Genomic DNA, 24,271 nt, shown 5'->3' with positions numbered 1-24,271 from the left:
CCATTTTCTAAACAAACATACATACAGACATACCATTCATAAATTGTATATGCCCGGGGGAGATGACTCAGTTCCCCCATGCCTGACGACAAAGGTGGGTCTTAAGGAGCTTACGAAAGGCAAGGAGAGTAGGGGCAGTTCTAATCTCTGGGGGGAGTTGGTTCCAGAGGGTTCCAGCATGCGCGAGTGCCCCACATTCATAATTCAATGCCTGGGGAGGGCAGAAACAGCTTCCCCCACCTCCTTGGAGGCTGGAAATGGCCTGTTTCCCAACTTCTGGTGAGCCCAATAGGCTCGTGTTTTGCCCTCTTCAGGCCCCAAGGGCTTCCCTGGAGGGTAAAAAATGCCCCCCCCCCCCGCGGAGGCTCTCTGGAAGCCAAAAAAGCCCTCCCAGAGCCTCTGTGCAAGCCAAAAATCACCTGGCCGGCACACACGTGCATGTTGGAGTTGACCTAGGGCAACGGCTTATGTGCCAGCAGATATTTATTTATTATTTATTTATTTATTAGATTTGTATGCCGCCCCTCTCCGGAGACTCGGGGCGGCTAACAGCGACAATAACACAGTGTACAATAGTAATTTGGTATTAGAAATGATTAAAAATCCATGAATATAAAAACCAAACATACATACATACTATGCATAGAATTGTAAAGGCCTAGGGGGAAAGAGGATCTCAATTCCCCCATGCCTGGCGGCAGAGGTGGGTTTTAAGTTGTTTATGAAAGGCAAGGAGGGTGGGGGCAGTTCTAATCTCTGGGGGAAGTTGGTTCCAGAGGGCCGGGGCCGCCACAGAGAAGGCTCTTCCCCTGGGTCCTGCCAGGCGACATTGCTCCGCGTGCTACCTCTGGCGCCCGTGCTATAGGTTCGCCACCCCTGACCTATCTTTTCCCCAAAATAAGACCTGGTGTTATATTCTTTTGCCACCAAGAAAGACACCAGGTCTTATTTTCCACTGACTCACCTTGTGGCAGCAGCAACACCAACAGCCCCACCCAGCAGGAACCCGCTGTTGGCCCACTTCTTCTGCAGCTGCTTGTTGCTGCTTGTGTGCATCGCTCCTGGCCTCTGAAGAAGTGGGCCAGCAAGGCAAGGCAGGTGTCGGGGTGTGCAAGGCTTGGCTGCAACTGTCTGAAGGTAAGTACCAGTCGGGCAGATCCCCGCCCTCCCCATATCTACCCTAGCTTCAGTTCTATCCATATGCTCCCCCCATTACGTGCAGCCAGAGTGGGTGGGATCTTAACTATGCCTTATTTTGTAAGTTAGGACTTATATTGGGCACATGTGTAAAAATCAAGCCAGGGCTTATTTTTGGGAAAACATGCCATACTTTTTGGACCTTACTGTTTTACTTCTTCACCCACTGAGTAAAACCCGAGGACCAATATACATTGCCCCCCAAAATAAAGGGAACACTTAAACAACAGAATATAACTCCAAGTGAATCAAACTTCTGTGAAATCAAACTGTCCACTTAGGAAACAACACTGATTGACAATCAATTTCACATGCTGTTGTGCAAATGGAATAATAGTTGTGCAAATGAAATATTCAATGAGAATATTTCATTCATTCAGATCTAGGATGTGTTATTTGAGTGTTCCCTTTATTTTTTTGAACACTATATTTCATTCAGATAGCTCCGGTAAATATGGTATCACTTCATTCACCATACGTCCAATCTTATTTTTAAAATATTTATTTATTTAATTTATTTATTTATTTAAATTATTTATTTATTTGTTTATATTTATCTATTTATTTAATTTGACTTCTATGCTGCCCAATCCCAAAGGATTTACTATTTATTTGTGCCAATCCTACCCTTCATTTTATTCTATTTATTTACTTTAATTCTTTATTCAGGCAGTCTTAACTTTTAAAACCTTAAAATGGACATGGAACTTTTCCTTCAATAAGCTATTTGATGTATACTAATAAGATATTTGATGTATACTACAGAAGATGCTAGTCACCTTCGTGTTAAGAATATAACTTGAAAACTGTCAGATTAAATCCTTTGCAAATATCACGTTTAATACAAATAAGAGGCCAATATTTGCTAATAATTGCATTTCGTAATCCCTTAACTCTTTATATATGCAGTATAACTCATAACACATTTCATCTACACACACGTATACACACATACCAGAGATTTGTAGAAATGCTGTGACTATTGAGGTGACATGATATTGGTAACTTGTTTTGAAAAGGTTAGACTGTCTAATTTTAAGGCTGACACAAATCTAAATATACTATGTCTAACCCTCAAAGGCCAACATTCCTCATATTAAATTCACTGTGATAGATAAATAAATTAAATCTAGATCAAGACCAAACTGGATGTACAACATGCCTGGACCTGCTGCAAGCTAATCTTGAAGTCTAAGGGAAAAAATATATAGAGAGAATTGTGCAAAATTAAAAATAGGCAAAAGTCAACATATAGTGCATGTATAGGGCACTCCGTAAAGCTCGTAGAGAAGAAAGCGAGGACAAATAAAGGGAAATATTTCTTCACCCAGAGGGTCGTTGGTTTATGGAATTCACTTCCAGAAGAGGTTGTGACAGATGTCAGCCTTGATAGCTTGAAAGCAGGATTAGACAGATTCATGGATGCCAAGTACAGCGATCCCTCGATTTTCGCGATCTCGTTCTTCGCGAAACGCTATATCGCGATTTTTCCCACCCAATGACGTCACTCTCTTCCTTCCTCATCTTTCTTTCTCTCTCTCTTTCTCTATGTTGCTTCTTCCTCTCTCACACTCTCTTCCTCCCTCTCATCTCTTTCTTTCCTTCTCTCTCTTTCTCTATCTCTCCCCCTCTTGCTGGCGGGCGGCGGGCGGGCGGGCGAGCGAGCGGGGGCATCAGCGAGGAAGACCCAGTGAAGGTTCCTTCGGCCGCCCAGCTGCTGATCTGCTCGGCAGCGCGGTAGCAGCGAGGAGCCGAATCGGGGTTTCCCCTTTGCGTGGGCGGTGGGGAAACCCCGATCTTCGTCTGCTCGCTGCTGCTGCGCTACCGAGCAGATCAGCTGCTGGGCGGCGGAAGGAACCTTCCCTGGGTCTTCCCCGCCGCCCACGCAAACTCCACCATCTGCGCATGGGCGGCCATGAAAAAAAGGGCGTGCATGCGCAGATGGTGTTTTTACTTCCGCAACCCTACATCGCGAAAAATCGATTATCGCGAGGGGTCTTGGAACGGAACCCTCGCGATAATCGAGGGATCACTGTATATCATACGTGGTTATTGAAACGGATGTCCATGTGCCGCCTCTATGTTGGTTGAGGCAGGCAGGATTCCCTTGAGTATCATTTGTTAGGGGTCAAGGGAAAGGGAAGGTTTTGCCTTCTTTCTATTCAAGATCCCCAGGTACAATTGGTGGGCCACTGTGTGACACAGAATGCTGGACTCGATGGGCTTTGGCCTGATTCAGCACGGCTCTTTCTTATGTTCTTATGTTTAACAAAATACAAACATACATTATAGTAAGGAAAACTGCAAAACATATATATTTTGAATAGGAACACCAAAGTATATAAGTTATGGTAATGTGATCAGAATCCATTCCAATTTATTGTAAATCTGTGAAAAAGTTTGATTCTAAAATTATTCACCCGTCCCAAAACAAAGATTCCAGAAAAATGGTTATAAGTTCATGCAAGAACTTGTAGTATTGTTCAGCTGTCTTTCCTTGTCAACTATGGTCGTGGTCCAATATTATTGGAACCAATATCAGATACTTTTGTCCCAACTGATGTCTTCACGACACAATATGTACCTATAAATACAATACTATACAAATGCCTCATTCCAAAATCAACAAGCTCATGAGAATAAGTATTTAATAAAACATTCATGTGCAGAATTAATTGGTCCACCTCTACATACAAACATTATCTCACGTGTAAACCATTCCCCCTGTGCATACACAAAGAAAGTGTAGTCAAGACAAACAAGCAGACCAACTGAAAAATCTGACCACAGCAAGCACCAAGCTGTGCACACTAACTTTGACATTAATTCTGCTAAATTCATTTACACTTATTCTCTGGCTAAGTACATACAGGCTGCTATGCTCTGGTTAGTTCTATTTACAGAAAGTCCTCCTCTTTTGCAGTTTCAAGTTATGAACTTTCACCGCTATGAACAAAGCTGAATGCAACTCCAACCTAGGAGGTTTTAGAACAGTGTCCCCCAACCTTTTGGCACCAGGGACTGATTCCTTGGAGAGAGGATCTTCAGTCGACTGGAGGGGGCATGGTTTCATGTGCTACCTGCATCCCACCGATGGTGCTTCGCTTGTTTCCCTGGTCCAGTTGCTGGCATGACGCAGACCACTGCTGGTATAGACTGGGGGTTGGGAACCCCCATCCTAGAAGACAAAGAAAATTAGTTTATGCTGTACTGCATGCATTTGTTTATTGTATTTATTTATTAATTGGATTTGTATGCTGCCCCTCTCCGTGGACTCAGGGTGGCTCACAAAATTTCAACAATATACAGTGCAGAAATACAATTGGATCCAATTAATTAGTTAATCTAAAGCATTATAAAAGTGAAATATCAAAATCATTCACTCAAACACAAACCAAGCATATTAAGCATTCAGTGTCCAGAGGCTGGGATCTAATGACTCCAAGCCTGGTGATATAAATAAGTCTTCAATTTCTTACGAAAGGCAAGGAGGGTTGGGGCAGTACAAATCTTCGGGAGGAGCTGATTCCAGAGGGCCAGGGGCCCCCCACAAAGAAGGCTCTTCCCCTAGGTCTCGCCAAGCGACATTGTCTAGTTGACGGGACCTGGAGAAGGCCGACTCTATATACACTGCTTGTTTTAAAATGGACATGAACAGCCTGTTGTAATGCAATCTGTTTTAATAAGCAGAAAATTGCATTTCATGTAATCTGCAATGAAAATTAGCGAAGGGATCCCAAGGCTACTTAATTGTTTTGAACTTTGTTTAAAACAGAAATGAGTTCACCGGTAAGAGCTAATGCTAAGTGCGAAGCTACAAGAACAAAGAATGCTTGTATGCTCACCTTGTAATAAGTTCTAATGAGTTATGTGTCTCTTATTCGATGCCTAGGTAAGCATGCCTGGCAGGCATAGGTCTGGTAGCTCTATTTTGTCAGCACAGTGTTGACATTCTCATTATGTACAAAGTGAAGGTCTTCTTCTTCCACATTTGTGTGGACAGTGGAGATTCTCCATTGCAGACACTCTTTTTGTATAAGACATTGTCAGCAAGAAGATGGGTGCTTTTTTCCTGTATTTGTTTCGAAAATTCAACTTTATCAATTTATTTATTTATTTACATTTAGATTTCTAAGGCTGCCCAACTTTAAACCTCCAGGCAGTGCAAATTAAAAATAGGTTTTATAAATTCCCCCCATCTATCTATCCATCTACACTATGTACTCTATGTACTCTGTCTGTCTGTCTGTCTGTCTGTCTGTCTGTCTGTCTGTCTGTCTATCTATCTATCTATCTACCTACCTACCTACCTATTGGATTTATATGCTGCCCCTCTCTGAGGATTTGGGGCAGCTTACAACATACAATTATCTCATGCTTTATTTTGGATTGTCTTAAGGCAGGGGTGTCAAACTGATGTCCTGTGGGCCAGATGTGTCATGCACCGGCCACACACAACCCAGCTCCATGAATGGGGAAAATGTTGCAAAATATCATGTGACAGCAATGTGATTCCATGAGTTTGACACCTTTGTCCCAAAGGATGAGCAGGGCAACAAAATAATGGAATAAATACACTTCATTTAGCTATTTTATATGTGAAAACATAAAGAAATATATATGGATACATTATGCTAAATATATATTTTGTTCAAAATCTGGAAAGAGAAATTGGAGAAGCAATACCAATTTTTATCAGCAGCCATATTTATATACCTTGGAAAAGCTTGTGCTTCTTTGTATCCGTGTCCTTACACTGGTTATTTCTGATACAAGCATTCTGGGATACATGGAGAAGAAAAATATTAACTAAAATGTTTATATTTTGCGTCTTAATTTCAGCAAAGGTCTAAAGGGGCTTACTGAACATGAATTGAAATACAGCGATCCCCCGAGTTTCGCGATCTCGATCTTTGCGAAACGCTATATCGCGATTTTTCCACCCGATGACGTCACTCCCTTCCTCATTTTTCTTTCTTTCTCTCTCTCTTTCTCTATCTTGCTTCTTCCTCTCTCACACTCTCTTCCTCCCTCTCTCATCTCTTTCTTTCCTTCTCTCTCTTTCTCTATCTCTCCCCCTCTTGCTCTCGAGCGGCAAGCGAGCAGCCGGGCGGGCGGGCGAACGGGCAAGCGAGCAGCCGGGCGGGCGGGCGAACGGGCAAGCGAGCAGCCAGGCGGGCGGGCGAACGGGCAAGCAGAGCGGCCGGCCGGCCGGGCGAATGGGCAAGCGGAGCGGGCGGCCGGGCGAACGGGCAAGCGAGCAGCCAGGCGGGCGGGCGAACGGGCAAGCGAGCAGCCGGGCGGGCGGGCGAACGGGCAAGCGGAGCGGCCGGGCGGGCGGGCGAACGGGCAAGCGGAGCGGCCAGGCGGGCGGGCGAACGGGCAAGCGGAGCGGCCAGGCGGGCGGGCGAACGGGCAAGCGGAGCGGCCGGGCGGGTGAACGGGCAAGCGGAGCGGCCGGCCGGGCAGGCGAACGGGCAAGCGGAGCGGCCGGGCGGGTGAACGGGCAAGCGGCAAGCGATCTTGGGGTTTCCCCTTTGCCTGGGCGGCGGGAAGACCCAGGGAAGGTTCCTTCGGCCGCTCAACAGCTGATCTGCTCCGCAGCGCGGCAGCAGCGAGGAGCCGAAGATGGGGTTTCCCCGTTGCCTGGGCAACGGGGAAACCCCATCTTCGGCTCCTCGCTGCTGCCGCGCTGCGGAGCAGATCAGCTGTTGGGCGGCCGAAGGAACCTTCCCTGGGTCTTCCCCGCCGCCCACACGCAAACTCCATCTGCGCATGTGCGGCCATGAAAAAAAGGGCACGCATGCGCAGATGGTGTTTTACTTCCGCACCGCTATATCGCGACAAATCGAGTTTCGCGAGGGGTCTTGGAACGGAACCCTTGCGAAACTCGGGGGATCACTGTAATACTAGCTAGAACAAAACAAAGCACAATACTAATGAAGCTGACAAAGGGACACAGAGCTCCTGCAAGTGCTCTTGATGAAGAGGCTCATAGAAAAAAAGATGTTTCATTTAATCTAATCATACATTAACCATTTCCAGAATTTTTGAGGCAATACTTTCTTTGTTGTATATTTACATCCTTGCACGAATAAGTGGATTTATATTTGAATACTTTCATGAATAAATGCTGTGAGATTTAATGATTAAGACTAACCTTCAAGCTCATCAAATGTCAGTAATAAGCAAGTTAATTAATATCATTGTACATTCTTTTTTTCCACTGAATTATATGAATCGCCTTTCTTTTAGATTTTACTTTTTAAAATAGTTCAGTGTTTTTACTTCAATTTAAGAAAACAGATAAAACAACCAGTCTATTTAATTATACAGTGTTCCCTCGATTTTCGCGGGTTCGAACTTCGCGGAACGTCTATACCACGGTTTTTCAAAAATATTTATTAAAAAATACCTCGTGGTTTTTTCCCCTATACCACGGTTTTACCCACCCGATGACATCATATGATTGCTAAACTTTCATCTGCCTTTAAAAAACATTTTTAAAAAATAAACTTTAATAAATAAACATGGTGAGTAATAATCTAAACGGTTGCTAAAGGAATGGGAAATTGTAATTTAGGGGTTTCAAGTGTTAAGGGAAGGCTTGGGATACTGTTCATAGCCAAAAATAGTGTATTTACTTCCGCATCTCTACTTCACGGAAATCCAACTTTCGCGGGCGGTCTCGGAACGCATCCCCCACGAAAATCGAGGGAACACTGTACAGTTGGATTTTTTGAATGAAATATGTGGAAAAGATACTCGAGATAATATATTTCACTTTAACTTCCAGGGAAAACCCCTTCATATCGTATGCCTTTTAATTTTTCAAATAATTCTATGACGATTAAAATAGTTTCCTGTCTCTTTCATTGTTTTGTAAAGGACTAGGTTGTTACTTCTATCATGCAACTAATACCACAGATTTTAAAGCATACTGCCCATATTTATTTATTTATTTGATCGGATATCTATGCCGCCCTGAGTCTGCAGAGAAGGGCGGCATAGAAATCCAACCAAATGAATAAATACACTCTGCAAACAACTTTCTGTTTGAAACAATTTTCAGGAAGATCAAAGTGCAAGAAAGCCAAATTACTTCAGTGTTTTCATATTTTATTAACATCAGTACAAGTAGTGGTAGGAATGAAATAAAATTTTAAATAAAAGCATCTTGAACAACATTAAGTTATACGGTATCCTTTTTATTAAACACTTTCAATCAATATAGTCAAAATCTTCTGGTATACCAAATGTTTTGTCAATTTTGTTATCTTCAAATCCAAACTTCCGCTTAGCCCAAGATTTTACAGCAAATATATTATCTGTAGATAAAGCAGATGAAAAAAAAATAGATATTAGGGCTTCAAGTGTTTATAATGATAATCATATTAATAAAAGACCCTTAATGTTCAAAGATAATTAACTTAGCTACAAATTGTCATCCTGAGGCTCCTCCTGAATCCTGAGACATAAATCACCTATTTGGTTGCAACTTCTAATAGTGATTATTTTGTGATTTCCAATTCTCATTTAGAGATGAGAACTACACTGAAATCCCTTTCCTGTATGAGACTTCAGTAGTAATAATTATCCAAAAGGTAACTGATTGCGCCATAGGCACAGGGTGAACAGTTTAGCACAAAATCTGCTGAGCTTAGAACTTGACGTACCACACTTTACTTGAGGAGTTATATGTGTTTGAAAAGTCATAGATCTCCGGGGAGGGGGGGTGGGTTTCTATACTGGCAAACACCAGTTTTCCTGTTTATTTAGACTCTGTTTAAATTGTTAACTTCCCATTCATTTGATTCAGGAATTTAAAAAAACACACAAAACAATCCATTCCTCTCTCTACCCTGAAACAGAAGATTGAAATACCAGTCTACAGTGGTACCTCTACCTACAAACGCCTCTACTTACGGACTTTTCTAGATAAGAACTGGATGTTCAAGATTTTTTTAACTCTTCTCAAGAATCATTTTCCACTTACAAACCCGAGCTTCTGAAACTGTAACCGGAAAAGGCAGGGAGAAGCCTCTGTGGGGCTTCTCTAGGAATCTCCTGGGAGGAAACAGGGCCGGAAAAGGAGGGGAGAAGCCTCTGCGGGGCCTCTCTAGGAATCTCTTGGGAGGAAACAAGGCTGGAAAAGACGGGGAGAAGCCTCCGTGGGGGCTCTCTAGGAATCTCCTGGGAGGAAACAGGGCCAGAAAAGATGGGGAGAAGCTTGCGTAGGGCCTCTCTAGGAATCTCCTGGGAAGAAACAGGGCAGGGAGAAGCCTCCTTGGGGCCTCTCTAGAAATCTCCTGGGAGGAAACAGGGCCAGAAAAGATGGGGAGAAGCTTGCGTAGGGCCTCTCTAGGAATCTCCTGGGAGGAAACAGGGCCTCCACCCTCCATGTGGTTTCCCCAGACACACACATTATTTGCTTTTACATTGATTCCTATGGGAAAAATTACTTCTTCTTACAAACTTTTCTACTTAAGAACCTGGTCACGGAACGAATTAAATTAGTAAGTGAAGGTAACACTGTATTTGCCTACAACCCAATAGAACAAAAATATGATAATCTCAGTTATATAATGCTAACCTTGACTTGATTTTTCCTGTTGATTTAAGTGTCACAGTATTTCCTGCATAGTATCTTGCATCCAGTTTAGTATCCAACAGATACAAAAATTATAAAATTGGCTATAACTTTAAAGAATTGTACTTAATGAAACATGACCATATGCCTCTCAATCTTTAATCTAAGAGGTTTAGAACTGTTAGAAACAGTTCACTGGGGGGGGGGGGAGGAAGAGTTAAAAGGTAATAAGTTATTGAGACAGAACATTTTAAACTTAATCTTTAACTTGGATATATTTGTCTTTTCTCTTTTCCCCCGGTATTGATATATATGTTGAATTGATAAAGCTTACTTAAACAGAATAATTATATGATATAAATATAACAAGACCATGTGATTATATGTCGACATAATGACGCAAAATACGATATAACTACTCTTCCTTCTTGTATATATTTTTGTAAATTTAATAAAAATTATTTAAAAAAAAGAAAAAAGAAACATGACTTCTCAAAAAAACCTTGTCAAAGCAGTTGGGGAAAGGTTTTTGAGAAAAAGAGTACAATAAAGATAGGTGTTCATATGGCATGAAGTGAATAAGTATATGATGATGTACTGTATATAACATGTAACATATTTAGCACATTTTCTCCAATTTAGTATAAGTTAATTTTATAGCAGGAGCTGCCCACCTGACAATTGATACTAAACAGTTGCAAAGAGATGAAAAATCACAAGGACAGAAATCAAGTACAGTAATACCTCGTCTTACGAAATTAATTGGTTCCGGGACAAAGTTCGTAAGGTGAAAAGTTTGTAAGACGAAACAATATTTTCCATAGGAATCAATGGAAAAGTGAATAATGCGTGCAAGCCCAAAACTCACCCCTTTCGTCCATTACTGCTGGCATTTGGCTCCTTGTTCAGGGGCAGGTGGCGGCGGCGGGGGGGGGGGGCAGTGGACGTGACATTCCCAGCACTGCTGCTGCTTCTCAAAGGGAAACTGCCGCCGCCACCACTATCCTCTTATCCTGTCTTATTGAGGGATGGAATTAGCCGGGACGTGGCAGCCCCACCCTTTGGGAGGGCGGGGCTGGAGCAGAGGGGTGGCTGCGAAGGGGCTGGCTCGGCAAAAGTGCTCCCAGCGAAGGGGCTGTGAGAGGGTTTTCTCCGAGCGCTTCAGGAATGCCCGCTCCACCCCTCTTGCAGCCCCTTTGCTGGGAGCGCTTTCGTCCAGGGCTGTCAGCGAAGGGGCTGCATGAGAGGCGGTGTGGGCATTCCGGAAGCGTTGGAGAAAGCACTCCCAGCGAAGCGGCTGCGTGAGCACTTTCTCCGAGCACTTCTGGAATGCCTGCCCCACCTCTCCTGCAGTCCCTTCGCTGACAGCCCTGGACGAAAGTGCTCCCAGCGAAGGGGCTGCAGGAGAGGTGGGGCAGGCGTTCCCGAACCGTTTGGAGAAAGCGCTCTCCCAGTTGCTTTGTGTTTGTGGCGTGGGGGGGCAGGAGGGCCGGCCTGACACCCCCTCTAGCACTTCTCCTCCCGCCGGGCAACAGGGCTCGGGAGGCAGGTTCTGTTGGCCAGCTGTGGAGGATCCTGCCGGTCGAGGGCGATGGGCGGGACGAAGGGGCGGGGAGGACTGGGAGGCTCAAGCCTCCTTTGGCGGCGGCAGCCCGGCTTTGCATTTTCGGCTGAGGGGGCGGGAGGGGCGGCCTGATACCTCCTCCTCCAGCACTTCGCCTCCCACTGGGCAGGAGGAAGAGGAAGTGGGCATCTCGACCAGCCAAGGGAAAATCCCAGGCGCTTTGGCTGGCAGTCGGGAGGCGGGTAATCACGGTGGGGGCGGGAAACGAATGGGAAATCCCAGCAGTGGCAGTCGCAAGGCAGGGGAATCCCTGCGGCAGCAAGAGAACGCACGTGCAGTAAGAGAGCCCACGGACCCGGGCTTGGGTTCGTAAGACGGAAATGGTTCTTAAGACGAGGCAAAGAAATCTTAAACCCCGGGTTCGTATCTCGAAATGTTCGTATGACAAGGGGTTCGTAGGACGAGGTATCACTTTATTCTCTTTGCTTACAAACACTTAATATGTTATTCTTTTATCCTTCAGTTACTAGCAAATGATTGAAATTTCAAAACAATAAATTCACACTACAGAGATTAATATTAATTTTTAAAAAAAATAAAGTCTTGAAAAAATAAACTTTCTCAAATGCAATTCTAAATCCAAATAATCCCAGACTTAGAACAATTCATTTAGTGACTGTTCAAAATTACAATAGCACTGAAAAAACACTTTCAACAGTTGAAGCATCCCCATGGTTACATGATCAAAATTAATATTCTTAGCAACTGACTCATATTTATGATAGTTGCAATGTCCCTGGCATCATATGATCGCCTTCTAACAAGTAAAGTCAATGGGGAAGCAAGATTTACTTAATAGTTGGATTACTAACTTAAGAACTGCAATGATTTACTTAACAACTGTGGCAAGAAAGGTTGCAAAATGAGGCAAAACTTCCTTAGCAACAAAAATTTGGCATTCGTTTGCGTCAAGGACTACCTGATAGATGGCAGTTCTATAACCAAGAAGGGTCTTTCCCAGCTGGCCACTTATAAACTTCTGTGGAAGAGTCTCTAAAAATTATTTCAATGAACTAGAAATTTCATATAGAATAGAATTCTTCTTATTTAATTATTTGCAGTTTTACTGATTCATTTTAGGTAACATATGAAAATGTACTCTTAGTGATAAAATTGATGGAGCTGAAACATAATTACGTACCGATTTTTTGGACTTGATTCCTGGGAAACTGTCCCAATGTTGTAATGTGATTAAATTGTAATTACAATGTAAAAGCATTCATATAATAATTCAGAAGAATCTTACATGAGCAAGACAATTTATTGTGTCAGCTGCTTTGTATGATTACTATGAATCATATACTATTGTGCACTCTAGTACAAAATCCCAAGTAACTTCAAATTAATGTACGTATTTTACTGTTTTTCATTCAAATACTTGGTTAGTTTGGACCAACCATCATTATTTGCAGATTACTTGAAGATTCTCTCTCTTTCTCTCTCTCTCTCTGTGTATATAAAATGCTTAACACCCAAACAATAGCAGAAGTGATACCTAGCAAAAACTGAGTCTATAAGAATAAACAAAAACATTAAAACATAGGATTCAGAAATCACAAAAATTATATTACAAGCAATGGAAAACTTTACCAGTAATAGTTATTTAGTTATTTTATGAATTTTCAGCAATGTGTTGCCCGGAAAATAAATAAGTTTTATGTAAAAAAATAATAATACTTAAAATCTTAAGTTAAAGCTTGTATCATTCCATGTATTCATGTTTGTTCACAGAAGAATGAATGCTGTAAAATAATAGAATGCAGACACACCAGTCCATCTGTTGGTTGCTTCCTTAGCTATTTTATTTGCTTGACCTAAAAAGAAGAACAAATAAACAAATAAAATGCCATAGAAGCAATTCATTAGATCAATAACTGAACAGAGTCAAAAGAATAAAACTATATTCTCAAACATTATGCATTTTAAATATCTTGAAAATGTTTTACTGTTTCTTTGAAGTTAATATTCAACCAATCCTCAAATATTAGTAAAATTACATCAAAATGAAATTAATATGTTGAAGTAATGCCTTCTATGAGTTACAACTGAAATTTCTTGGCATATATCTGGCTATACTACAGGAAAATAAGAATCCTTTAGTGCTTCACTGAACTAGAAGAGGCTATGCTCTAAGAAACGATCCATTGTACAAAAATTTTAAAATTAGGATATCTGCATTCTTGATGCATAATGAAGAACGTTACTTGAAACAATGTTGTTCTTTGTACTTTTCCTCAAAGATGAATACATTTGTTTAAAAAAAAAAACCATGGATGAATTACAGAATCTTGACTATTAATAAAAATCCCTTGCTCATTTGTTATTAATTATTTGGGCAACTTCTTAATGCGCCAGTTCATATATTCCTGTTATTCACTTTCCTTTTGCTATGGATCCAAAATAAATTTGTTATTTTTAATAATCATATTTTAATAAAAATATCAAACAAACTAATGATAAAATTTTAGAATTTTTTAAATTGGTTTAATTGGATCAGTTTCTGGTCACAATTCAAAGTGTTGGTCATGACCTTTAAAGCCCTACATGGCTTTGGACCAGACTACTTCCGGAACCGCCTGCTACCGCATGAATCCCAGCGACTGATAAGGTCCCAGAGTTGGCCTTCTCCGGGTCCCGTCGACTAAACAATGTCGTTTGGCAGGCCCCAGGGGAAGAGCCTTCTCTGTGGTGGCCCCGGCCCTCTGGAACCAACTCCCCCCGGTGATTAGAATTGCCCCCACCTTCCTTGTCTTTCGTAAACTACTCAAGACTCATTTATACTGCCAGGCATGGGGGAGTTGAGATATTCCTTCCCCCTAGGCCATTACAAGTTATGCATGGTATGTCTGTGTGTATGTTTGGTTTTATAATAAGGGTTTTTAGTTGTTTTATTATTGGATTGTCACATGCTGTTTTTTATCATTGTTGTTAGCCGCCCCGAGTCTACAGAGAGGGGCGGCATACAAATCCAATAAATAATAATAATAATAATAATTATTATTATTATTATTAAAAAAGAAAAAATACTTAAAATTTGAAATACAATTTGTAATAGTGTTCTTGCTTGCTTTTGTATAATTTCTGAAATTTGGGTCTTATATTGTACATAGCCATTCTTATTCACTGAAAAAAAAGAAGTAAAAAACCTGCTTCAAAATGTCTGTAGCTCGCAAAAAAAACCCCTAGCAGGCAAGAAACTTTTTTTCACTCTTTCCTCCCATGCAGACAATGTGTGATAACAACCACAGCCCATTTTCTCTTTCCTCTCTCGCTTAAAGCTTGAGTCCCCTGTGCATTCTTGCAACTTTTTCCTTCTTCATAGTCCTTTTTCTATTGCAATTCTATCTATAAAAAGATGGTTCATGAGGCTTTGCAACCCACATGTTAAGAAATCTTAATATACCAACAGAGTTTCAGAAGATAGAACTCTATTAATCAAGTGTTATTGGACACACAAGGAATTTGTCAAGAATCGTGAGGTACAATACTTCATGATTGTCATAGGGTTCAAACAAACAATCAAGGAAACAATCAATATTAATATAAATCGTAAGGACGCAAGCAACAAGTTACAGCCATACAGTTGTAAGCGGCAGGAGACGGGTGATGAAAACATAGAAACATAGAAGTCTGACGGCAGAAAAAGACCTCATGGTCCACCTAGTCTGCCCTTATACTATTTTCTGTATTTTATCTTAGGATGGATATATGTTTATCCCAGGCATGTTTAAATTCAGTTACTGTGGATTTATCTACCACGTCTGCTGGAAGTTTGTTCCCAGGATCTACTACTCTTTCAGTAAAATAATATTAGAAACAATTAGAAGAAACAATTAATATTAGAAACAATTAGAAGATTAATAGTAGTACAGACTTAGCAAATAATTTGACAGTTGTGAGGGAAATATTTCTTTAGCAGAGCAGTGGTGTTCGGGGGAAAAACTGTTCTTGTGTCTAGTTGTCTTGAAATGCAGTGTTCTACAGCAATGTTTTGAGGGTAGGGGTTGAAACAATTTATGTTCAGGGGTCCATAAATATTTTCATGGCCCTCTTTTTGACTTGTGCAGTATACAGGTCCTCAATGGAAGGCAGGTTTGGCAGTAACTGTTTTTTCTGCAGTTCTGATTATCCTCTGAAGTCTGGGCAACGGGGAAACCCCATCTTCGGCTCCTCGCTGCTACTGCGCTGCCGAGCAGATCAGCTGCTGGGCGGCCGAAGGAACCTTCCCTGGGTCTTCAACTCCCAGAGCGGCGGACAAGCGGCGGGCGGACAAAAAAAGCAGCGGCCGAACAAGCGGAAAAGCGGCGGAAAAGCGGCGGCCGGACAAGCGGACAAGCGGCGGACAAGCGGCGGGCGGAAAAGCGGCAGCCGGACAAGCGGACAAGCGGCAGACAAGCTGAAAAGTGGCGGACAAGCGGGCAGGCAGGCAGCTCCTCAGCTGCTGGGTCTTCCCAGGTGCGGAAGTAAAAACACCATCTGCGCATGCGCGGCCATGGAAAAAGGGGCGCGCATGTGCAGATGGTGTTTTTACTTCTGCACCACTACATCCCGAAAAATCGATTATCGCGAGGGGGATCACTGTATTGCTTTTATTAAAAAAATAACAATTTGAATTTTCATTGAGCAGTAATAAAATGAGGAAAAAGGAAAAAAAAGAAAAAAAGAAACTTTTTGACCTTGAAAAACCATCAAGCATGCATAGCTGAATTTACAAAACAAGAAGTAGCTTGGACCAGTATGAGTTGTCAGTTTGCAAATATCCACCAACAAGCAAGTTTGAGGGTTTCTTTTTGAGTTAACAATAGCCAAACAATCTGAAACACTTTCCACTTAGTTATCAAGTAACACATATATCCCACTCCCTCCCCCCATTCAAAAGAAAGTATTTCTGTAATGCTATTCTATCTTTGGCTTGGATTCATTTATTCCAGTACCTTCCAAAATCATAGTTGATAGACGCTCTGAGTTTCAGCTATTACATTTCTGAAATAATAATTCTTTGTATTTAACTAATGAGACAACTACTGTAAAAGCAATGACTGTTCTCTAGGTCAGTGTTTTTCAACCAGTGTGCCGTGAGACATGGTCAGGTGTGCCATGGGGAAATTAAACATGGGTCCCCAAACTACGGCCCGTGTGCCGGATACAGCCCATGGAGGCCATTTAACCGGCCCACTGCCAGCCGCCTCCATCCGAACATAAACATTCCCCTCGCAATCCCTACAGCTATCAGCGACAGGAAGAGTGGAGGCACAGGGAATGCTCACTGACCAATCACCTTCTAGGATTCATGCCGACCACTAGTGATGAACTAATAGCAGGCCGCCTCTCACCAACACCCAGGAAGGTCACCGCTCGGGCTACCGCGCACTTCTCATTGTGTGGCCCGCGGCGAGTAGTTGAAGCTGCTACTCCTCCCCATGGTCCCGATGTCTAATCCTGGTCAGGACTGGAGGTAAATGTTGCCACCACTATGAAGCCTCAGCTGGTTATGTCTATCCTGATGGTGTACAGTGTTCCCTTGATTTTCGCAGGTTCGAACTTCGCGGAAAGTCTATACCATGGTTTTTCAAAATTATTAATTAAAAAAATACTTTGCGGTTTTTTTCCCCTATACCATGGTTTTTCCCACCCGATGACATCATATGTCATCGCCAAACTTTCGTCTGCCTTTAATAAATATTGTTTTAAATAAACTTTAATAAATAAACATGGTGAGTAATAATCTGAATAGTTGCTAAGGGAATGGAAAATTGCAATTTAGGAGTTTAATGTGTTAACGGAAGGCTTGTGATAATGTTCATAGGGAAAAATAGTGTATTTACTTCCGCATCTCTACTTCGCGGAAATGCAACTTTTGCGGGCGGTCTCGGAACGCATCCCCCGCGAAAAGTAAGGGAACACTGTATATAGATATTTGATCTTTTTCTTTTTGTAAGAGGCCCCCGCAGAGGGTGACAATGCATCACAATGTTATCTATGTTGTACAGTGAACCCTCGAGTTTCGCGTCCTCAAGGATCGCGAAAGGGCTATTTCGCTAGTTTTCAACCCGGAAGTAAACTCCACCATCTGCGCATGCGTGCCCTTCCACGCATGCGTAGATGGTGGAGTTTCCCTGCCGGGCAGAGGCTTCCCTGGGTCTTCCCCCTCTTTCTCTATGTTGCTTCTTCCTCTCTCACACTCTCTTCCTCCCTCTCTCATCTCTTTCTTTCCTTCTCTCTCTTTCTCTATCTCTCCCCCTCTTGCTCTCGAGCGGCCGCCTAGCAGCTGATCTGCTCGGCAGCGCAGCAGCAGCGAGGAGCCGAAGATCTTCGGCTCCTCGCTGGTGCTGCGCTGCCGAGCAGATCAGCTGCTAGGCGGACGAAGGAACCTTCCCTGGGTCTTCCCCGCCAGGATCTTCGGCTCCTCGCTGCAGCCGCGCGCCCCTCACCTTCGCCTCACCTGGCGGGCGAAGGAGGGCGCAGCTCCGGCCGCTCGCCTCGGAGCCGGTCTGCCTCACTGCCTCCAGTCCGCGGCAATTCCCCTCATCACGCTGCCGGATCCAGCGGGGGAGGGGGGGAAGCGAAGGCGCGGCGATGGGCAAGGGCTGCCAGTGAGCCTTCTCCGTCCCTTTCCTGCTGCACCGGTCTGGGGCCAAGTGGGCGGGGGGCGGCCGGGACCTCGCCTGTCTCCGCCGCCCGCATCGCCCCTCCGGCGGGCCGGCCTCCCCCGCCCGCCTCTGCTGCAGCCGCCACCGCCTCCCCGACTGGCACAAAAGGGCCCCGCCCGCCCCGCCCCGAAGCTTACCTTGCGGCGGGATTCCCTCCCCCCGCAGCCAAAACTAAAAGCCTGTCTCTTTTTTTTCTTGCGGCGAGCCCAAGCCGTTTCTCTCTCGACCGCAGCCGAGCTTCCCTCGGCCCCCTTTGGCCCCGTCGCCTCCTCCCCGCCTGCCTTTCCTCGCCAAGCGCACGAAAAAAAAGAGAGAAGGCTTCTACCAGAAGCGGGTGATGGCGGAAGAGCTCCGAAAGCTGGCTAGCGGCTTTTCCCCCACAAGAGATCCTTCATGCCCCTGCCCGCCGTCCCCGGCTTCTGGTAGAAGCCTTCTCTCTTTTTTTTCGTGCGCTTGCAGCAGAGGCGGGCGGGGGAGGCCGGCCCGCCGGAGGGGCGATGCGGGCGGCGGAGACAGGCGAGGTCCCGGCCGCCCCCCGCCCACTTGGCCCCAGACCGGTGCAGCAGGAAAGGGACGGAGAAGGCTCCGTCAGGTGAGGCGAAGGCGAGGGGCGCACGGCTGCAGCGAGGGAAAGTGAAATGCCGGCGGCTCTAGCAGCTGCTACGAGCGGCATTTCACCTTCCCTCCCAGGCAAAAAGATGCCGGCATTCTGGGCTGATGGGGTCGGACTTCCCAGGCGGAAGGCGTGCCCCGGCATCTTTTTGCCTGGGAGGGAAAGTGAAATGCCGGCGGCTCTAGCAGCTGCTACGAGCGGCATTTCACTTTCCCTCCCAGGCAAAAAGATGCGGGGAGAGGGGCACGCCTTCCGCCTGGGAAGTCCGACCCCATCAGCCCAGAATGCCGGCATCTTTTTGCCTGGGAGGGAAGGTGAAATGCCGCTCGTAGCAGCTGCTAGAGCCGCCGGCATTTCACTTTCCCTCCCAGGCAAAAAGATGCCGGCATTCTGGGATGATGGGGCCGGACTTCCCAGGCGGAAGGCGTGCCCCGGCATCTTTTTGCCTGGGAGGGAAAGTGAAATGCCGGCGGCTCTAGCAGCTGCTACGAGCGGCATTTCACTTTCCCTCCCAGGCAAAAAGATGCGGGGAGAGGGGCACGCCTTCCGCCTGGGAAGTCCGACCCCATCAGCCCAGAATGCCGGCATCTTTTTGCCTGGGAGGGAAGGTGAAATGCCGCTCGTAGCGTGGGCGGGCGGGCGCGCGGGGACCCCAGCTTCGCTTCCCAGCTGGGAAGCGGCCCCAGCAATGGCGTGGGCGGGCGGCGCGCGCGCGGGGAAACCCCAGGCGCGAGCAACGGGGTGGGCGGGCGAAGGGCGGTGGAAGTAAAAACACCATCTGCGCATGTGCAGATGGTGTTTTTACTTCCGCACCGCTACTTCGCGAAAAATCGATCATCGCTTGGGGTCCTGGAACGGAACCCTCGCGATGATCGAGGGTTCACTGTATATGGCCTCCTGAAGGATCAAGTAATTTGTCTTGGTGCAGATGCTCTCAGCGTACATAAAATAAAATATACATTTGTCAAGAATCATGTGGTACAACACTTAATGATTGTCATAGGGGTCAAATAAGCAATGAAGAAGCAATATTAATAAAAATCTTAGGATATAAGCAACAAGTTGCAGTCATACAGTCAACATGGGAGGAAACGGGTGATAGGAATGATGAGAAAAACTAGTAGAATAGAAGTTCAGATTTAGTAGAAAGTCTGACAGTGCTGAGGGAATTATTTGTTTATCTGACAGATGCTGAGAACTTTCTCACAATGAAAATAGATAGAATAATTAGAAATTTTATTTTATTATTTTATTTATTACTTAGATTTGTATGCCGCCCCTCTCCGAAGACTCGGGGCGGCTCACAACATGTAAAAAACAAATCATAAGCAATCAGACAGATGTAAAATATTTAAATATTTTAAAAAAAACCCATATGCTAACAGTCACACACACAGACATACCATGCATAAAGTAAACGTGCCCAGGGGGAGATGTTTCAGTTCCCCCATGCCTGACGGCAAAGGTGGGTTTTAAGGAGAAATAGTGTGTCAGAGAAATATAGAGAAGATAACTGTAGCGTAGAAGGTAAAGAACCTAGAAGACATAATGCAAAGTAAGGACATTTCAATCAAAGCCAAGATCAGAATAATTAAAGTATAGTATTTCTAATAGTAATTGATTGTTGTCAAAACTGGACACTGAAAGACTGAAAAACATACACCTTGGATTTATGGATCTGGAGGTCATTACAAAGAGTACCAGGGTCTGCAAGAAGAAACAGTAAATCAGTTCTGAATCAAACAAAGGCTAATTGCTTCCTTGAGACAAGAATCAGCAAGAAGAAACTTAAATACTTTGATGTAAGTGCATGATGGATTAAAAAGAATTATTGTGCTTGGCAAGAAACGCAAAAAGGAAAGTCAATGGATACAGTGGATAGTAGTGATCAAATAAATCCTTGGAAAGTCCCCGAAAGAGCAATATAATTGTCAGAACATGTATTTGAACTTTTGCTCGTAAGGTCGCCATACAGTCACCATTTATCATATGTCAACTGGAAATCTTAGTAGACCACATTTTTGCATTGTATGCAAAGTTACATATGAAATGCAATCTTGAATAATTAGCAATATTGTTATGAGATGAACTGATAGTATCAGTTCAAAGTTGAAACAAATGGCTAGCTCACAGATGATAAAAGGAAGAATTTGCTTTCTGTCCTTTTTTCCACTTTTGTAGTATATGCACTAATTGAAAATAATAAAGTCAAGCTGCTTCCTATCCACATATCTAGGAAGGGAGAGACTGGGAACCTTCCACTGCTGAATACAAAGTCAAGTGCTCAACAAACAAAGTAAAAGAGAAATTATGTCTTTTGCTACTTCATTCTTGAAAAATGTTTTTTGACTAACAATGCTATTGGCATTATTATATTTTACGATGCATGCTGATTAATATTCAAAGACCTAATATTTAACAATGTCATTCCATATATGCTATCTTTTAATATTTCTTGCTCTGAAGCATAAAGGCAGATGTGACTTTGCTTATGCAAAGTCTCAATTTAAGATAAATCCATAATACATGTTACACATAATACAAGAGATAATGCTTACCTATAGACATGCAACTAATAATTTCATGGAAAACAGCAAACAGGAACGTCCAAAATGTTCCTTGCACAAAGGACTTACTATAACTCATCCAGTAAAAGTAAATTAATTCATTAAAATGTTATAGTTCAGAGAAAAACATGGCAAAGGGACCAGAGGCAATTAGAAAGAACTAAAGAAGAAACCCACTAATACAGAATGGAAAACTTATTTAACTTTGGAAGAATTCAAGGATATTTAGTAAAATATCATTAGGAAATTTCTATTACGATGTCTACTATCATAAAAATAGGCTTAAAGGAGGAACAGGAAGAACATACTTCTGAGAATCAGGCTATTTTGGATTTGGATTTTAAAAGATGAAGATCCTTAATACCGGTATATTGTTCTTGGTAGCTTTTAATGGATTTTTATTGAGTGGGTCTGAATGATGAGATTTTAAAGATTTGCTTATAAATAAGAGATATACGAAGAAGATAGTGTTTTGTATTTTTAAAGATAACACTGTTAAAAGTAAAAGCATATGAAACTGATCTATTTGATTATATATTAGCATGTATGTTGTTATTTCTGGTAACTCTTCGGGACTTTTGCTGACTAGGACTGAATAATGAGTGTTTTAAAGTTGCCAAAGTATAAATGATAGGGATTGTGATAAGTTACTGAAATTGTACTTGTCTTAATGAAGAAGCAAGTAATTTCTTTGTATATTTTTTCTTTATCTTTTTAATTTTTCTGAGTTTGTATTCATTTTTTAATCTTTGTATTTTTAAACTGTCTTAAAAATTATTATTAAACAAGTTGTCCCAGTTATGCACTAAAAATAAATACAAAACTTGTTAGTGGAGCTTTATAGAAGTACAATTTTAAAAAGGTACAGAACCGTACGGAACCATCCTCCCAAACTGAAACAGTCATGAAGGGTTGGAAGACAAAAGAGAACAAGAATGGAAAGTGAAAATAGAAAATAATGCTGCTGGGAGTTTTAGTATTCCAGGTAGCTTTTCTACCTCAAAGTTCATTGCTTAATCCATAACTTCAAAGCATCTCACCCGGGGTTTTTTCCAGATAGTTTATGGGGTTTTTTTCCCCTGCTTGAGAAAATGTTTTGTTGCACATCCCATCTAATCTAAGGCAGGAATATAATATAATAGGGTGAAACATATAGGGCAGAAGTATATGTGTAAATGATCTAGCTGCTTTGGAGTATAACAGTTGAATATGAATCAGATGAATTTATGTTATTGACCAAATACAGTAATTTATTTATTTATTATTTATTATTTGGATTTGTATGCCGCCCCTCTCCAAAGACTCGGGGCGGCTCACAACAAGTGAAAAACAATCCAATACATAATCCAATTAATTAAAATATTTAAAAATTTAAAAAACCCCATATACTAACATACACACACACAAGCATACCATGTATAAATTCAACGTGCCTAGGGGGAGATGTTTAGTTCCCCCATGCCTGACGGCAAAGGTGGGTTTTGAGGAGTTTACGGAAGGCAGGAAGAGTAGGGGCAGTTCTGATCTCCGGGGGGAGTTGGTTCCAGAGAGTCGGTGCCGCCACAGAGAAGGCTCTCCCCCTGGGGCCCGCCAACCGACATTGTTTAGTTGACGGGACCCGGAGGAGGCCCACTCTGTGGGACCTAATTGGTCGCTGGGATTCGTGCGGCAGAAGGCGGTCTCGGAGATATTCTGGTCCGATGCCTCGTCTTATGAACTTAATTGGTGCCGGAAGGTGGTTCGTAAGGCGAAAAGTTCGTAAGACGAAACAATGTTTCCCATAGGAAACAATGTAAAAGTGATTAATGTGTGCAAGGGAAAAAAAATTACAAAATGGCGCTCCACTGGGTGGCGGCGCCCGGCTGTCACCTTTTAAAACAGCCGGGGGGCTTCTCGGCATTCTCCCAAACCCGAACCTGAACCTGAACTTTTCGGGTTCAGAAGGCCGCCGAGAAGCGCCACTGCCTGGCTGTCACCTTCTGAAACAGCTGGGGGGGCTTTTCGGCATTCTCCCGAACGCCGAACCCGGAAGTTTGGCAAAGGTTCGGGTTCCGGAGGCCGCCGAGAAGCACCCGGCTGTTTCAGAAGGTTACAGCTGGGCACCGCCGCCCGGCAGAGCACCATTTTTGCGATCGGCAGCGGTGTTTTCGGCCGATCTGGAGGCTGAAACGGAGGTGGGGAATCCCAATAGGGAATTCGATGGGCGGAGCTTTGACGTCACGAAGATGTCCTTCCTGGAGGTCACGTTTCGGCCGACCAGGAAGAACCTCTTCATGATGTCAAAGCTCCGCCCATCGAATTCCCTGTGGTGGGTTTGTAAGCCGGAAAAAGTTCGTAACAAGAGGCAAAAAAATTCCAAACCCCGGGTTCCTATCTCGAGATGTTCGTATCACGAGGGGTTCGTATCACGAGGTACCACTGTACTTATTTTCCACCATCATTTGCAAATAAATTTTTTAAAAATCAGACAATGTGATTTTCCGGATGTGTTTTCTCACGTTGTCTCTCATGGTTGAGGTCTACTTATGATGTCAATTACAGGCCTCTCTCATCTTTTTAAGTTGGAAAACTTGCACAACTGGTGTCTGACTAAATACTCCCCTCCCCACTGTATTATGAAATGCATTGATAATCTGAATTCTGTTTAGAGAACAACCAAGTTGATAAGAGATCTGGAAAGGGAAACATCAGTTGGAGTTTCGAATGTCCCTCAAAGAGAACTACAAGAAGACATGATATCTGAGGAGAAGAACATCTGAAGAGCAGTCATATGAAAAATAACAGAAAATGGTTCCAGAATTGTTCCACTTCAACAGGAAGAGCCTGTGTGCTCTTGCCAACAGATCTTGCCTACTATCAGGTCCTATTCAAATGAACCTATTATAAATAGCTACAAAGAGAGACTTTTGTAGTCATGCTACTGACTAAATCCTATTGTCACTGCAGCCTTTGTGTTGAGACTGTCTCCTCTATCAAAAGGGATTTCATACCCAGTCTGAATGGTTTTAACCTATATCTGTTTGTCAACAT

General features: G+C 43.3%; 1 protein-coding gene across 1 annotated transcript in view; it reads right to left on the bottom strand.

The window, feature by feature from the left end:
- Window positions 1-8,295: 8,295 nt before the first annotated feature.
- The window catches only part of MND1 (meiotic nuclear divisions 1), a 37,586-nt gene continuing 21,610 nt past the window's right edge, over window positions 8,296-24,271 (bottom strand). Inside the window, exons 7-8 of the mRNA XM_070756663.1 lie at window positions 13,181-13,225; window positions 8,296-8,525 (exon numbers count right to left, since the gene is read on the bottom strand). Of these exons, the coding sequence (XP_070612764.1) occupies window positions 8,419-8,525; window positions 13,181-13,225 (152 nt within the window). The 3' untranslated portion in view covers window positions 8,296-8,418. The remainder of the gene's footprint in view (window positions 8,526-13,180; window positions 13,226-24,271) is intronic.

This window comes from Erythrolamprus reginae, chromosome 7, assembly GCF_031021105.1.
Source record: "Erythrolamprus reginae isolate rEryReg1 chromosome 7, rEryReg1.hap1, whole genome shotgun sequence".
NCBI classification, from domain to species: domain Eukaryota; kingdom Metazoa; phylum Chordata; class Lepidosauria; order Squamata; family Dipsadidae; genus Erythrolamprus; species Erythrolamprus reginae.
The sequence above is the reverse complement of the archived record's forward strand: the minus strand, read 5'-3'. Positions and strand labels throughout refer to the sequence as shown.